The sequence below is a fragment of the Callithrix jacchus genome, chromosome 1 (genome assembly GCF_049354715.1).
Source record: "Callithrix jacchus isolate 240 chromosome 1, calJac240_pri, whole genome shotgun sequence".
Taxonomy (NCBI): domain Eukaryota; kingdom Metazoa; phylum Chordata; class Mammalia; order Primates; family Cebidae; genus Callithrix; species Callithrix jacchus.
In genome coordinates, this window is record NC_133502.1 from 64930973 (window position 1) to 64947330 (window position 16358).

At 44.9% G+C, this 16358-nt stretch overlaps 2 protein-coding genes across 2 annotated transcripts in view; one reads left to right on the forward strand and one right to left on the reverse strand.

The window, feature by feature from the left end:
• Positions 1-8637, forward strand: part of LOC100390920 (guanylate cyclase soluble subunit beta-2-like) — a 27289-nt gene extending 18652 nt beyond the window's left edge. Inside the window, 3 exon segments of the mRNA XM_035297765.3 lie at positions 4367-4520; positions 7419-7570; positions 7651-8637. Coding sequence (XP_035153656.3) covers positions 4367-4520; positions 7419-7570; positions 7651-7748 — 404 coding nt within the window. The 3' untranslated portion in view covers positions 7749-8637.
• RNASEH2B (ribonuclease H2 subunit B) overlaps positions 1-16358 on the reverse strand; it is a 125823-nt gene that overhangs the window by 24265 nt on the left and 85200 nt on the right. The window lies entirely within an intron of this gene.

Consider the following 16358-nt stretch of genomic DNA (forward strand, 5'->3'; position numbering starts at 1 on the left):
AAGGAGAAGAAACTCTAGCTAGTAAAAACAACAAGTAATCTGATTAGGATGTAGAAAGCTGCAATAGACCATTGTTCCCACGCTGGTAGTTTTTTTCCCCCACCAGAGAGCAAAGGAATCAAAATAAACTTAACTCCAGGAAGTGGAAGTCCTTTCAAAGAGAAGACATCCATAATTGCATTCAATCCTGTCAGGGCAGCAGAAGAAGTAATCCACCAGAGGTGAGGGCAGGGATAAGCCCATTTAAATTTTAGTGAATTTTTAATGGTGACAGGGCTGAAACAACAGGTTAGAATCCCAAAGAGCCCCAGCCACAGAGTCTGTACACATCTACCACTCTTTCTCATAGGCCGAGTGCAGAGGTTTAGTCAGCCAAAGACTAGGACAGGAGAGGAGAGCTGAGAAAGCTCCTCAGTCCCTGAGGTGTTTGGGGCCTTTCCCAAATGCAAAACAGTGGCCCATTAAAGGCTAGTGTTGAGTAAGAGAACTGAGAGAAATCCACCTGATACTTTTGGTCTCCACCGAGTACACTATGATGACCTTTTGAAGTCTGGGGGCAAGGACGAATGGCAGAGAAAAAATTCCCAAGGTGCAGAGAGCCAGGGTAGGACTGAAGACCAAAGAGACTTCTGAAAATCTCACTGTTGGATTATAATGCCGAAGGAGATCTCCTAAATCTCCAAGAGCTGGTGGATTGGCTTTATAGCATTCAGGGTCCTCACAGCCTTGCTGGTGCTCAGATTCTAAGCTCTGCTATACTGAAAGTTCTGATTCAGACTTCATAATATTTGAAACCAGTGATGCACGGAATATACCAATATTTTTGGAAAAGCCCAGATCCAACTCAAATATAGATTAGATTTACTTACTCTCCATTCCAGCAGGCTGATTCTGAAGGAATGTAACATTTTGTGGGGGATAAATATCATCTACTTCAGTCTCTACTGTATTTTCACACACAACATGGATCATTCGATTAAATGATGAAAAATATGAGACATAAGAAGAAACAAGAAAATGGTAATATAGTGGATCGCCAATAGAGAAAATAGTCAATAGAAGCAGTTCCAGAGATAGCCTAGATGTTGGAATTATCAGATAGGATCTTTAAAATAAGTCTGATAAATATTTTAAAGGGTCTATAAGAAAAGGGCAAAACAAGTGTGAAGATATAGGAAATATATACACACTGCCTATATTTACATCTATCTCTATATCTATATCCAATAGAAAATGATGATATCAGAAATCAGAAGTGAGAAACTCATTTTATGGGCTTAACAAAGACTAGACACAATAGAGGGAAAAAATAAGGGAATTTGAAGACAGAGAAATAGAAATAATCCAAGCTAAAACACAAAGAAGAAAACAGGGTGAAAAAAGGGAAGAAGACACACTAGAGCTGAGGACAATGTCAAATGGACTCCCATATATGTAACTGAAATGCTAGAAGGAGAACAGAGTGAGAATGGGTAAGAAGAAATATTTGAAGAAATAATAGTTGAGAATTTTTAGACATGGATAAAAGATATCAATGTACATATCCAGAGCTCAGCAAACCCAAGCAGAATGAATACAAAGACAACCACTTCTAGTTAAAGTATACCAAAAACCCTACCCAGTGCCCTAAGGCAAGAAGAAGAAATATAAGACATTAAGCCTGGAAATGAATGAAGAAATAAAATTATCATTATTCACAGAACAAATAATGGTGCACTTAGAAAACCTTACACAAACTACAAGTAATACAATAAAACATTATACAAACTGCAAGATCTAACAAATGAGTTTAGCAAGGTCATAGGATAAATACAGGAAAATTAATTAAATTTTTACATACAAAGGACAAAAAATTAAAAAATGAAACAAAAAGAAAATAAAATTATTTAAATTTCTAGGAATAAATCTAACAAAAGATACATATGACTTCTATGCTTAAACCTACAAGATGTTGCTTAGGGAAATTAAAGAAGACCTAATTAAATAGAGAGATATATCATATTCATTACTAGAAAACTCAGTATATTTAAGCTGTTTATTTTTCACAAATTGATGAATAGATTCAGTAGAATGCCAATCAAAATCCCTGCAGGCCTCTTAGAAAATATTCACAAGTTGATTTTAAAATATATATATGGAAATTTAAAGAATCTAGAGTAACCCAAACAATCTTAGAAAAAAACAAAATTGGAGGATGTACACAACTAATTTTAAGACTTAAAGCGACAGTAAACAAATACAGAGTGAGATTGGGAGGAGAACAGACAGATCACTGGAGCAGCTCAGAGTGTTCAGACATAGACGTCACATTTAGTCCACTGATTTTTGACCAAACCAGTGAGTGGAGAAGGCAAGCTCTTTTTAAAAAATGATTATGTTACCATCAAATACCTTATGGAAAGAAAAAATGTACCTCAATTCTACCTTACCTCATATACAAAAAATTATTTGATATATCACAGACCTAAACTTAAAATCTAGAATCATAAAGCTTCTTGATGGAAGTAAAGAATAGTGTCATGACTTTGGGGCAAACAATGATTTTTTTTTGTTTTTTTAAATAGGACATAAAAAGAACAGACCATGAAAGGAAAAAAAATGGTAAACTTCACTGTTATGGGCTGAATTGTGTCCTGCCCAAAATTCTCACTTTGAAACTCTGTTACAACATGACTGTCTTTGGAGCTAGAGTAAAATGAGGCCTTAAGAGTGAGCCCTCATCCAACATGACTGATGTCCTTTACTCAGTAAAATGAGGCCTTAAGAGTGAGCCCTCATCCAGTGTGACTGATGTCCTTATAAGAAGATGAAATTTGGTCATAAAGAGACACTAAGAATGCATGTACACAGAAGAAGGCCTATGTGAGGACACAGCCAAAAGTGGACATCTACAAGACAAGCAGAGAGGCCTCAGGAGAAACCCACCCTGCCCACAGCTAGATCTCGGCCTTCCAGCCTCCAGAGCTGTGAGAACTACTTTCCATTGTTTAAGCTACACAGTCTGTGGTATTTTGCTATGGCAGCCTAAGCAGATGAATACATTCATCAAAATTAAAAAATTCTGGCCAGGCGTGGTGGCTCAAGCCTGTAATCCCAGCACTTTGGGAGGCTGAGGCGGGTGGATCACAAGGTCAGGAGATCGAGACCATCCTGGTCAGCATGGTGAAACCCCGTCTCTACTAAAAATACAAAAAATTAGCTGGGCATGGTGGCGCGTGCCTGTAATCCCAGCTACTCAGGAGGCTGAGGCAGGAGAATTGCCTGAACCCAGGAGGCGGAGGTTGCAGTGAGCCGAGATCACGCCATTGCATTCCAGCCTGGGTAACAAGAGCGAAACTCCGTCTCAAAAAAAATTCTGCTTATTAAAGAAAATAAATACACGAACCCACAGACTGATAAAAATATTTATAATACATACATATTACATATCCAAATATGTATACAACTCATACACACTAACAATAAATGTCAAACAGTTCAATTTTTAAAACAGGCAAAAAATTGAACAGACTTTTTACAAAAGACAATATATGAATGGCCAATGTGTGTATGACAGTGTGCTTAACATCATTAGTTACCAATTTAACACAAATTAAAACCACAGTGAGATATCATTTCACATCCACAAGAAGACCAAATGATGGTGAAAATGGGGAGCAACTGGAAATGTCACATTGCTGATGGAAATATTAAATAGTAAAACAACTTTGGAGAATTTTCAGGAAGGATTTTTACTTGTATTTTTTTTAATAAAATTAAATATGCTTCTACCTTGTGACTCAGAAATTCCACTTCTAGGTATTTACTTAAGAGAAAGAACAATATGTCTACAAAAATATCTGTATAGAAATGTTTATAGCAGCCTTCATTTTAATAGATTCAAGCTGAAAAATAAATGTTCGTGAAAAGGAGACTGGATAAATGAATGTGGTATATTCTTACAATAGAATACTATTCAGTGATAAAAATAATGAACTACTGATATGTAATACAATATAGATGAATCTCAAAAATCTTATACTGAGTAAATGAAACCAGATTTAAAACAGTATATACTATATAATTGTACATATGTAATGTTCTAGAATAGGCAAATCATTTTTTGGTAAAAGAAATAAGAATGTAGTTATCTCTGCTGGAGAAGATGGGGAGACAGCTTAACTGGAGGGGGCACAAGATCATTTTGCAAGGTAATGGAACTAGTTTATATTTTATTTCAGTTGGTGGTTACAGGGACATACACGTGTCAAAACTCATGGAGCTAAACATTTTATCTGTTTTTTATTTTATGTAAATTATACCTTAACTTAGAAATAAAAGCAAGATTATTAGATGGTCTCTTTTCAGTGATGCTCTCTCTGTACAGATCGAGTGGGTGTCCATACTGGACCAGTCTTAGCTGGTGTTGTGGGAGACAAGATGCCACGGTATTGCTTGTTTGGTGACACTGTGAACACAGCTTCTAGGATGGAAAGTCATGGGCTTCCCAACAAAGTACACCTCAGCGCCACAACCTACAGGTAAGCTTCCATTTATTCATGCCTTTCTTTGTCCCTCCCTCCTTCCAGAACTTACAGAGTGCCTAGCAGCCATGGCATGGGGTAGGGAAGGAAACTCATGCTTTTTCTTCCATGCCTCAATGGCTTACAGAAGATATTGTGGCAGATAACAAATATAGTTGAGCTTCTACTGCAACATAGTTTTTACTCTCAGGGGGCAGGTAGTTTAGTCCAGAGAATAGCAAATTATAACCCCACAGATCAAATCTAGACTGCTGCTCATTTTTGTAAATAAAGTTTTATTGGAACACAGCCATGCACTTTCATTTACATATTCTCTATGGCTGATGTCATGCTAAAAAGGAAGAGTTGAATGACTGCAACAGAGACCATATAATACACAAAGTCTAAAATATTTGCTCTCTGGTCTTTTATATAAAAAGTGTGCGACTTTTGGTCTAGCAAAAGAAAAAAGAAAAGTTGCAGTTAATTATTTTTAAAGTGAGATAAATACAACGATAAATGTGTATATAAAACAATACTTGTAGTTTCTTGAGAACTTACAATAGGCCACATTCTATTCTAAATTTTTATATGTTAATTAATTTATAGTTGTAACAGCTCTGTAAAGATACATTATTATTATTTACAGATGAAAGAAAAGGCAGAAAAAGGTTAATCATTTGCCTCAGGAACAGGTAGGCTAGGAAGGAGAATAGGCCAGATGCCCACAGAGTCAGGGTTCACAGTCCCCCCTTTAACTGTGGCACTCTTATCCCCAAGGGAATCACAGGGTGTGTCATGGGAGCCCAGGGCAAGGGGGCTTGACCCAGTAAAAATGGGCTTCGTGGAGATTCCTGAGCTAAATCTTCAACAAAGAGTTCCAGAGTAAAATTTAAACAAAATTGGGGTATTGGGGGTAAAAAGCAGGTACAGGTTCACATGTAGAATAGGTGCAGAGAAGTATAAACACTTAAGCTTTCTTGTATTGGAAAATATGAGGCAGGAGCGATGAGAGCTGCATGTGCCCTACTGAAGGGCAAGGACCCTATGCTGTAGGTTAGGAAAAGCCCCCAAGGAATGTGAGGTTGAAGCCAGTGACAGGGCCGGGTCCTATTTGAAACTGACCACTCTAGAGACCCTAAAAGGACATGTCTGAGAATCAGAAAATGAGATAGACAAGACCTGTTAGGAGTTTAGTCTGAATTAGAACATTAGTGGCGGGCATATGGGGGAAGTAAAACCAGCTAAACTAGTTAGAAATGGGGGAGGAGAAGGAGGGAGAAGCCCAGGTCTCCATTCTGGGTGACTGGGGCTTGAATGATGGCCTTGCCATCTGCAATAGGACAAATAAGTATCCCAGCTCATAAGGGCAGGCAATGAGTTTAGGTTGGACACACTGGGTTCAAAGAAACTGTGGAACATTCAGCTAGAGGTGGCACAAAATGCATGCATGAAGTTTGGAGCTGAGTTTTTGAAGATCCAGACTTAGAGTAAGCAACATATAGGTGGTAAAGTCATGAGAGTTGATGAGATCACCCAGGGGAGGATGCAGTGTGCAAAGAACAGTGGGAAAAGAATGGAATCCTGCACAGAACCAGCATTTAAGTGGCACGGGAGGAAGAGGAGCCCATGGGAGAAGCAGGAGAAGAAATAGAAAGGACGAGGAGTGTTTAGGGTGAGAAGCATTCTTGTGGATGACTTAGGAAGGAGGAATTGAACAACAATGTCAAATGTAGTAATAAGGATGAAAAAATACTCACTAGAGGTTCTGGGGCATTATCAAAAGTGGTTGTAGTAAAATGGTGGGATAGACCTTGGGCTGAAGAATAAAAAGAAGAGAAAACTCATATGGGATTAAAGCAGGTGAGAAGCTGTTGGCTTGCTTCTGTTTAGGATGGAAGAGACATAAGCACACTGACAAGCAGAAGGAGAAAGGCAAATGGAGAGGGAGCTGAAGATAAGGGTGAGGTGGCCGATGGAGCAAGGCCCAGAAGTGGTGGGAAGAGGGCATGGATGAGGAGCCCTGAACAAGAAAGACATCTCATTCTCACAGACTGGGGAAAAGGGTGATGTCAAGGGGGTGAGAAGTCACAGGTTCTCACATGTAATTACTGTAATGTTGTAGATGAATCAGATCAGAAAGTAGGAGGCACAGTCACCAGCGTGTGAGGGAGGGAAGCGGATGCCAAATGGGGGCACAAAAGGAGTGTGGTGAAGGTCTGAACTCTCCACCAATCTGACCAATGACAAGGGAAGGCTCGATGGAGTGCCGAGGCAGGTGGTCATGAATTTGAATCCTCACGGTCGGATGGTTCTTTGCCTTTTCTCCATCACTTGGTGGACAGTAAATAAATCAATGGGGAAACATTTTGTAATTACCCCATAGCTCTGTCTCTTTTCATGGTCCCTATCCTATAGTCCTCCTCTTCAGTTCATTGGCAGACAGAAATTATGGTGGAGAAAGTTTGGATAGTTAGGATGAGCACAGTAGCAAGTGTGGGGTATGTGGTGCACTTGGGGAAGATGGAAAGAAGAGTGTTGATACCCAAGAGCCTTATGTGGCAGAACCATGAAAGGTGGTGTCCACACGGGCACTGACAGCATGGTGTGTAGAAATGTGAGAGATGCCATATGAGGGGTGAGCTGGAGAGAGGGAAATTAATGGCAGGGTCGGCAGGGTTTTGGTGAGTCCCTGTGCTCCCTTTTGGCCTTTGGCATCTTGTTGAGAATCTCACCCTGACTTTGTCCATGGCCTATGTCCCTCTTCAGCAGGCTGGTGTCTGGGATCCTCCCTGCTCTGCTGTTGGGTGTCCTGCATCCTGCACTTCTTGTGAGTAGCCTGCGCATTGTAGACAACTCTTGAGTTACAGACCCACAGTGTTTGATATCTGATGCACTTTTTTTTTCTCTGTGCAGAGCCTTGAAAAATCAAGGATTTCAAATCATTGAGAGAGGTGAAATCGAAGTGAAAGGTAAAGGGAAAATGACCACATACTTTTTGATCCAGAACTTGAATGCCACAGAGGACGAGATCATGGGAAGACCTAAAACCCCACGTGATCACAAGGGTAAGCAAAAAAGAGAAGCCTTGTCATTAGCTTTGAGAAGTTTTTCCACTAACTACTTTCGATATGTTCAGTGTCTGCAGCGTCAACACAGGTAGCGTCCCTGCCCACCACCATGCTCCAAGGCTCAGTTCAACCATCTTGCCCTGAACATGCTTCTCTTGCATCCTGGTTATTATGATGTTCTCTGAGCTGGGCCGATAGATCCAGCTAGAGTTCTACATACACGAGTCTTCGAGGTTCTTCTCTAGGTACGTCCCATGCAGCTCTTATTTGCGAGTGCTTTCTCTGCTCGCCAGCTTCAGAGGTTCCAGCACAGGCTTCTTCGCATGCTGGAAACTTTTGCCTTCCACATTTTGTTCTAGCTTCCAAAATAGACGAGGGACAAAATTCGTGACTCACCCAGCTCCAGGACTGACAAGAGGGTGGGAGTTTAGGGTAAAACAACCCAGTGCTAAGCTGGACCAGGGATTACCATTTGGCTCATGGTAACCCCCAAAGAAGCTAGAATCCAACAGTGAGGTCTCCATTGCAGGGCTGATCCATCCCACACACTCAGGTCCTCTTAGCTACAGCCTAAGACGGAAGTGCTGTCCTGAAGCGGAAACCCAGTAGCAGGAGGCAAGCGTTTCTGAACCTCCAAGAAGGGAATGAATTCCTTCTGACAGGAGCTAATCTTTAGCTACTCCTGTGAGAGGCCCACAGGGGAATCTCAAAGTCCAGAGGTTCCTTATTTACACAGCTATTACATGCAGCATGTCTCTTTAGGACATGTGGATTATGATGACTATTTTTAAAAGTGGGGCTATCCCAAAGAAAAGATGGGTTATTTGAGGAACTTTTAAAATCGTTGTCATGATGCCTTCATTCTAACATCAGCTCACCTTAGCATCCCTGTAAGCCATAGTTGAGTTTTTAAAATTTAGATCCACATTTTACTGATGTGGGCACTGGGATACAAAGATTTAAATAAAAAACAAGAAATGACTTTGGCAATAAGGACCAGGAGCAGTCCTCATTAGAACTTTTAGCCCCAGAATTTCCAGGCTCTGGGCAGCTCATCCTGATATCTCCCCCTCCCTCCCGCCCTCATGCCAGCCTCACAGCACAGAGGGTTTCTAGAGAGAAGGCAAACAAACTTTTCCTCCTTTTCTCTTTGCTATCAGAAATGGACAAAGTAGAGTGGGGAGGGGCATCATGCCACATGATCATTGGAGAGGAGAAGGCCGGGCCGGAGGCTTTGGCACAGGACAGGGTGGATGGGTCTCAGCTCTGCCTGGCTCTAACCCCACACTGCTCTCTCCCACTCGCCCACTGAGGGTTCCCACACTTCTTAGAGAAACAGTATTCTGGATCAAGGGAGCCAGTAGAATCGAACCCACTTTCAGTTCTGAGCTAGGGAAAAGGAATCCCAAGTAGAAAGTGAGAAAGAGTGCCTGACCCGGAGCCCTCAGAATGGAGCCTGAGAATGAGGAGGGAGGGAGGGTGTGAAAGGAAGGTGAGGGATAGCAGCCCCCCATCCCCCGAGGCCCCAAACAGTGCCTCTGTGTAAATTAACAACAAGGACTCCTTTGTGGGCTATGGGGTGGGCAACCCCCCAGACATGGCTTCTTATAGAAGAAAATGGCCACCCTCTGTCTGGCTGACGTCAGTCCTCACCCTGAACCCCTTGGCCAGGTGCCTCCATGTAGAGAAAACCGTACAAACATATATGTGGTCCCAGGAAGGAAGGAAGGAAGGATCCAGCCCTTTCTTTTCATGCTTCTGCGCATTTCCCAGCCCCCTGTCCCTTTCCCCAGCAGCCCTGGATATCCAGCTGTGAGCCTCAGCCACCAGGCTCTGGGGGAGGGTAAGTCTGTCTCTCCTGTCTGCCTTCATCTACCCTGGAGGTGATGTCAGTCCTCACCCTGAACCCCTTGTCCAGGTGCCTCCATGCACTACCCTGGAGCGCAGCATGAGGAGGGGCTCCAGCAGGAAGGCCAGGAACTCTCAGGGGAGACTCATGCAGATACTGCTTCCTAAGGAACCCCATTAAACTTCCAGGGGCCAGGATGTTTTCTCCCAGTGACAATTGACATCTCCACGTGGCAAGATAGAGAATCTCAAAGCCATTGCGGGGGAGGGACATGGAAACACTATTGTGTCCACTGATGCTATCTCTAGATTGGTCTGTTTCCTTAGATTATCTCCGATGGGACACACATTATTTTTGGGGGGGTTCTTAGAGAGGAGCAGGAGCCGGGCACTTCAGTGATTCTTATGTGCAGTCAACATTCAGAACTATGTCTAAGACCAAAGCAATGCAGAAGAAAGGGCCCTACAGGGTCTTTCTTGTGCCCCACCCTACCCTGGCACGCAGGGACCCAGAGGTAGCAGGAGCAAGAAAGGAGAGCATCCAGGAGAGCGCTTCCTCAAACGAGCCTCCTCTCCTCCACTCTGCTCTCAGACAGTGCATTTCCTCGTTCTAGGCAATGAGTCCATGAAACACATTAAATGTCCTTCAGCCTCCCTAGCACGACATCCAACAACTGGAGCTTCCGTTCAGTCCTTCACATGATGGACACCTTTGGGAAACCTCCCAGGACAGCCGATGTTCAGAGGCATTAAAAAAAAAACAAAAAAAACTCCCATTTCGGCCACCATGAAGCCTGCTCATGCAACCATCCTCACTTTTCCTTCCTCTCACGGTTTTTGCAGAAGCAAGTGCTCAGGGAAATCAAGACAGGAGAACCGTTGCCATCATGAGGTATGCCGACAGTCAGCAGCTGCTCCCCGACAGAGACGCAGCAGACACAGACGGTGAGTGCAGCAGGCCTGGTCTAAAATACTTCTAGCCCTGCCTTGCTCATAAAGAGAATCAGACACTTCAGAGGTCACTTCACGGGTGGTGAGAAAAAGCCAGAGAGGGATAGCGTAGGTGGAGTTTGGGGTCCTGGGCAGGACACTACTGACTTGCTCGCTGTATTTTGAATGAACTTTTGTTTTGAGCTCCCCCATTGCAGGTGCCCCAGCGGCTCTCATGCTGGCAGGACTTCTATACTCGCTTCTAAAAGAATCTCTAATACCAGAAAAACTTATTGCTTTCTGCGCATCCACAAAACAAAGTTTCTCTGGACAGTGTGGCCCCAAGTAGCTTGCCTCATCTTACTAAGGAAAGTGGAGACTTCCTGTTCCTGCACCATCTGGTGCTTTACAGGGACCTCAGGGCACTGACACTTCCAACAGCCCAGTTACCCTCTTCTCTACTTTGTCCTGAGAGTTGTAGGGACAGGAGGGTTTGCTTCATTTGTGCTTATTCTGGGCTGTCTTGGCAGTCACTCAGCCACCTCAGAGCCAGAACAATTCTCAGGACTGGTTTGGAGTATGGAGTCACAAAGGAATCATGAAGAACCAGGGATGGGTGGACAATATGAACCCCTGTAGCAGCAGCTCCCCCAGCCCTTTCTAGAACCCCCATACTAGGCGATCCATGTGGAGTTAAGCAAGTCATGGCCACAGTGCATGTTTGTTAGAGAGGATCACAGCTCATGCATTTTCTAAAAACCATCTCTGGTCACTGAGACAATTTCTTAAGACAAATGAAAGATCCATGTGATGAGATAGAACAGCCTAAAAATCCATATGAAAAGTCCAGCTCTCGTTATCTCTATTAGACAATGTCTCTAAAGTTGAGTGTTGCTTGAGTGCTTGGCATTGGCACTGCCCTGATGCCCGAAGGCTTCCCTCTAGCTTGATCCTAGAACCTGAGATTGAGGCAATGAATAGCAGCCTCATGTTGATTTCAGGTGAGAGAAGACTCTGATCCTGGGGTCAGTTGGATGTTTGGATTCTGGGACATGAGAAGCTCAAAGCAAAGTTTTTGCCTTTGCCTAGAGGCATATCCCTCCTCTCCCCACGCCTCTCCCTTCTGGAGTTGCATATTTCTGGCAATGCCCAAAACCCTGAATAGTCGTCCAACCTATTACATTATAGAATTATAACACTCGTAGATCCATTCGACAGTGTTCCTGGAAAAGTGTTGCTGCTGCAGGAATGGGCAAAGCATCCAGTCACTGTCCTGTGATCTGCGATGCTCATTAACTAAACATATGAGGTCCCTGCCTTTGGGCAGCTTGTGGCTTAGTAGAAGGAGACAGACAATTAACAGGTAACTAAACAAATAAGACGGTTGGGGTAGTGATGAATGTCAAGAAGAAAACAAAACTGAGTAGTGGAGAAGAGGGCCAGTGAAGCCTTCTGAGAGGGAGCAGCATTTCAGCCGGGACTTGGATGAAGGAAAACCCCCATGTGGCCACCTGGGTAGGGGCTTCCACAGAGCGCTGTGCCCAAGGCAGGAACAGCCTTGGCAAGTTCACAGGAGACAAGAAGACCAGTGTGCCTGGAGAGGGCTGGAGGAGAAAGGGAGCCACAGGGAGGAAGTCAGACAGGTGTGTGGGGGCCTGGTAGTCTTGGCCTTGAGACTGCTTATGGATGTACAAAAAAGCTTGAGCGTGAAATGGGGGGCAGGTGAAGACTTGCTGGGCTCCCTGGGGATCTCCAGAGGGAGAACGGCTCTGCCATTTGATTCATAAACAGCTCAGAAGGGAAGGTGTAAAAACTCCACATGCTCCAGGAAGATGAGCAAACTCATTTTTCAAACTTCTGTTGCATGGGAGATGGGGAGGTCCCTCCACAGGGACCAACAGGGACCAACAGGACTGGGCAGGGCTGGGTGTCTTTCTTAGAGGTGAAGACAGAACTTTCTCAGCCCCTCTTCTAACTATGGCTTTCCTGGACATAAAGCAACACCAACAACCAGAGAGAGAAATTCAGGCCACCTCAGTTTGGGGGGAAACTGGAGGGTGAACTGGCATTTTTTGGCAGCTACTTTGTGACAGGCATTTGACCCACAACATCTTATTTACACAACAGTTATATGAGGTCCCACAACTAGTAAGTGGAAGAAATAGCATTTGATCTTCATTTCACACTTGTTTGTCTTGGGCAGATCACGTCCCTGTGAGTTCGTTTTGATCATCAGACTGAGACAATTCCATAGTTTCCCTAAGTGCTGCCCACTGAACTTGAACTTCTTGGATTGGCAATGGCCCAGCCTTGTGTCTCTCAGATCCTCGGGGCCCCATCTGAACAGATCTCTGTTCGGTGTGATTAGCAGGCGTATTCATAAGGAATCCCTCCCACACTGTGGGTGCATGACAGACTGGTGTGCACCAAGAGTGCCACTGGACCCAAAGCCACCCACACCCAGACGTACTGAACCAGAAACTACCTTTTCACAATGTGCCCCAGTAATTTTGAGTTTGGGTTTACCAATGACATGGGCTTCTTCCTTATCTCTGAAAGTTGGCAACAGACATAGAATTTAGCTGTGGCAGACTCATGCCACCTGCTCATGGGACCTGCCTCTTCACTGTGGTTTGGGTCCCAGTTCTCATGGGTTTTCAGGTCCAGCTAGGTCTCCTATATCATGCTTAGCTCTGAAGGCAGTAAAGGCTGCCAGAGCGTCACGGTGGGAGCCCCCGCCCTCGCCACTACCCCTGGGCCATCCTGCCCAGCCCCTATGTGGGCATCACAATGAGGAGGTGTCTCCATCAGTAGCCATGGCCTGTCAGGACTCTTCAGAGGCCAGCCTGCTTCCCAGGCTCCAGGCAGCTGGGCGGACATTCATTCATCATCTCTACCACCAGCCTCGCCAGGTGGTCACCTGGCTGCCAAACATGATGGCTTTCCAGTTGCACACCGTTCCATCTGACTAGGCTCTCTCGGGTGGGAAACAGGCACTCCTGCCCCCTCTCCCCAGAGAGGACCATGGATCCTGAAACAATATCTCAGAGCCGTGGCAGCCCGTGCAACTGCAGCGCACCTAGACCTCTCTCTTCAGGCCAGCTGAGGCCTGGGGCTCACCCCTCTCTCGACCCTCTTTAAAAACGGGGGCACATGGAGTCCCTCAAGGCTTAGCCACCTTATGCCAGGGCAGTAGGGAGTGCTCAGCGGAACCCAGGCCTGCAGGCTCCACGAAGGACCCATTTGCACTTCAATAAAGCGCTTTTCTTTCACTCAACTATGTATCTTGGTGTTAGATGTGTCAGTGAGGAGACTCCCCAGTGCAATTAAACAGGAGTATTGAGCCGGAGAGAAATCAGTGTGTGTTGACTCGGATATTTAAGCAACCACCTTTCAGTATTGACTCAGAAATTGGCCTTCCAGCTGTCCCTGCTGGCAGACTCTTCTGGCATCTCGTCAAGCCCCTGTTAATGTGTTTTTCAAATTTCAGCTTGCTTCAACTTGTCTCCTGACTGATCCTCCTGATGATGATAATAATCGTTTCCAGGCTGACCTGCACACAGCACTTAGGCAAGTAGCCCAGGCCCCTCTCTGGAGGTGACCCCCTCCTTATAAATCACAGTCAGAGGACGTTTGCTTGCTGGGTTCGCGGCAGGTTAAGTCAGCTTGGGGGACTTCTCAAGCAACTCCTAATTGTTCCTCTGGAGAACCTGAGTGGTGAGGGTCTCTCTCCTGATGGGGTTAGACTTCAGTGGTCTGCTGCTGAAGGGGGCCGGGTTGCTGATTCCCTCCAAATTTTATTCACTCTTCCAAACAGGAAGAGCTTTCCCACCATTTGCAGTCCCCCTGACGAGTAATTCTTGGATGGGTTTGTGGTCACTTAATTGCCGGCGCGCTTGCCCCTTGCTTTACAGAGTCGTGACTATACAAGCACCTTTCCCAGCCGTGGCCAATTAGTGGGGCCCCAGCTGGTTTGGAGCCAGGCTTCTAAGGAAGGCTGGGTCCCTGTTCTCAGCTCCAAGGCCTTTCCTGTAGCCTCTCTGAGGCCTTCCTAAGTGCTGCTGTCAAACTTTGCTGAACTTTCCCCCTTGCAGCTAATGAGTGTCACAGCTATTTTTAACCTCGCGTTTTCCAGAATTTGAGCTGTTAACCCAGCTTCCACAGAAGGAGGATCCTGGGAGGTAGAAATGGACCCTTCACACACAAGGAGGTAACTAATGGAAGAACATAGGATTTTCAGTGTCAGGGCTAGCCTTGAAGTTTTGTGTGTTGTCACCCTGGATAACATCCACCAAATGTTAAATCAGAGCTGGTCGACACAGGCGACACAGCGGGGAGGGCAGCCGGACCATCTGTGGAAAACCTGTTGACAGTAGAGACAGCTGAGCCTCACCTGAGTGGAATTTGGCAGGTCTGCACTAGGGCTGTGATTCTGGTTCGTTAACCAACTTTATAGGGGATTCTGATGAGCCAGCCGCCTTGAGGATGACCATCATGATGGAAAGCGTGTTAGACTGAAATCAGAATTCCAGGTCCTGGCATTCAGTGACCTGTGTGTCACTTCAGGCAATCCTCTTCACATCATTTTTCTCATCCTGAAGACAGGATTCACAGGGTTGCTTTAAGAAGTAGATGAGATCTGAAAACAGCATCTGAGTGTTGGGTGTGCGAACGCTGAGTCAGTTGGGCATTCATTCGCTTAACAAATATATGGGTCTTAACACAAAACTGTAAGAGGTACTGAGGTACTGCAGAGGTGCTATTTTTCTTAAGGTATAATCTGTTGCAAAGAGCTTTAGACAAATGGGGCGGAGGAATCTACACGGGAAGTCAGGCTCCCAGCCTTGTGCAGGGCGCTCCAGAGTGACAGTGTGCACAAGTGATGCTGAAACACATACTGGGACTTGGAAAACCTCTTAGACAAGGTGCACATGACAGCAGAAATGAGAATAGGCAAGGACCTGCTCTGGTCTCTTGAAAACATGGGGACTTCTGGAAGCTGGGAATTTATTTCCTGCATGGCATGGCCTCTTTTGCCCATGGATGGAAATTGGCAGGATGATCCTAGAATACCACTCCTTTCATCCTGGAAATGCCATTGCATTCTTTGTATCACTAGGGTAGAAGTCTACACTTGCTGTTAGAGTTTCCCCTAAAATTTCATTTTTGGAATTTGTGTCTCTTTTCTGTGTTCACATTTCCCCTGCCCTTTTTCTAGGATGGGGGTGAATGCTGGGAAAACTGAGGTGGAAGTAAGTGGGAGGGATACAGGGCTCTGCACAAGTGGAGACCACATAGAACCACGTGGGGGTGGGGAGAGAGGTGGGATGGTGGCACAAGCCCTGTGCTGCCAAGGACCAGGATGGGTTGAAGCCATGGGTTAGGTGAAGCCATCAGGGCACAATTTCAGCTCACTGCAACCTCCACATCCCAGATTCAAGCGATTCTTCTGCCTCAGCCTCCTGAGTAGCTGGGACTACAGGTGTGTGCCACCACGGCTGGCTAATTTTTTGTATTATTTTTAGTAGAGGTGGAGTTTCACCATGTTAGCCAGGATGGTCTCGATCTCCTGACCTCATGATCCACCCACCTCGGCCCTCAGCCTCCCAAAGTGGAAAATTTTAAACTGATATAATGCGTTTCACATGGTACCCTTGTTTCCCATGTGACCTGTGCTATTGCATACCCTCAAAGCAATTTTACATGGTATCAGATGAAAATCCCAGTTTTCTTAATACTCTCCACATCTACAACACGTCTTTGGGACCCCTGATGTCTCATGAGTCCTGAAGTTTCCTCTAAATTTTCCAAGAAAGTCTAAACCCGTTCAAGTTAGCTTTGGTGTTTAGAGTATCCTAGGTGTCTAGATGTCAGTAACCCATGGAAGATGTACCTTGTCATTTCTACTAACCAGAAAATGTAATTAACCAGAAGGCTGCATTTCTCAACTGTGCACAACAATGAGCATTAACTGTAACAAAATGATGGTACTCTGAGGCAGTCCTTG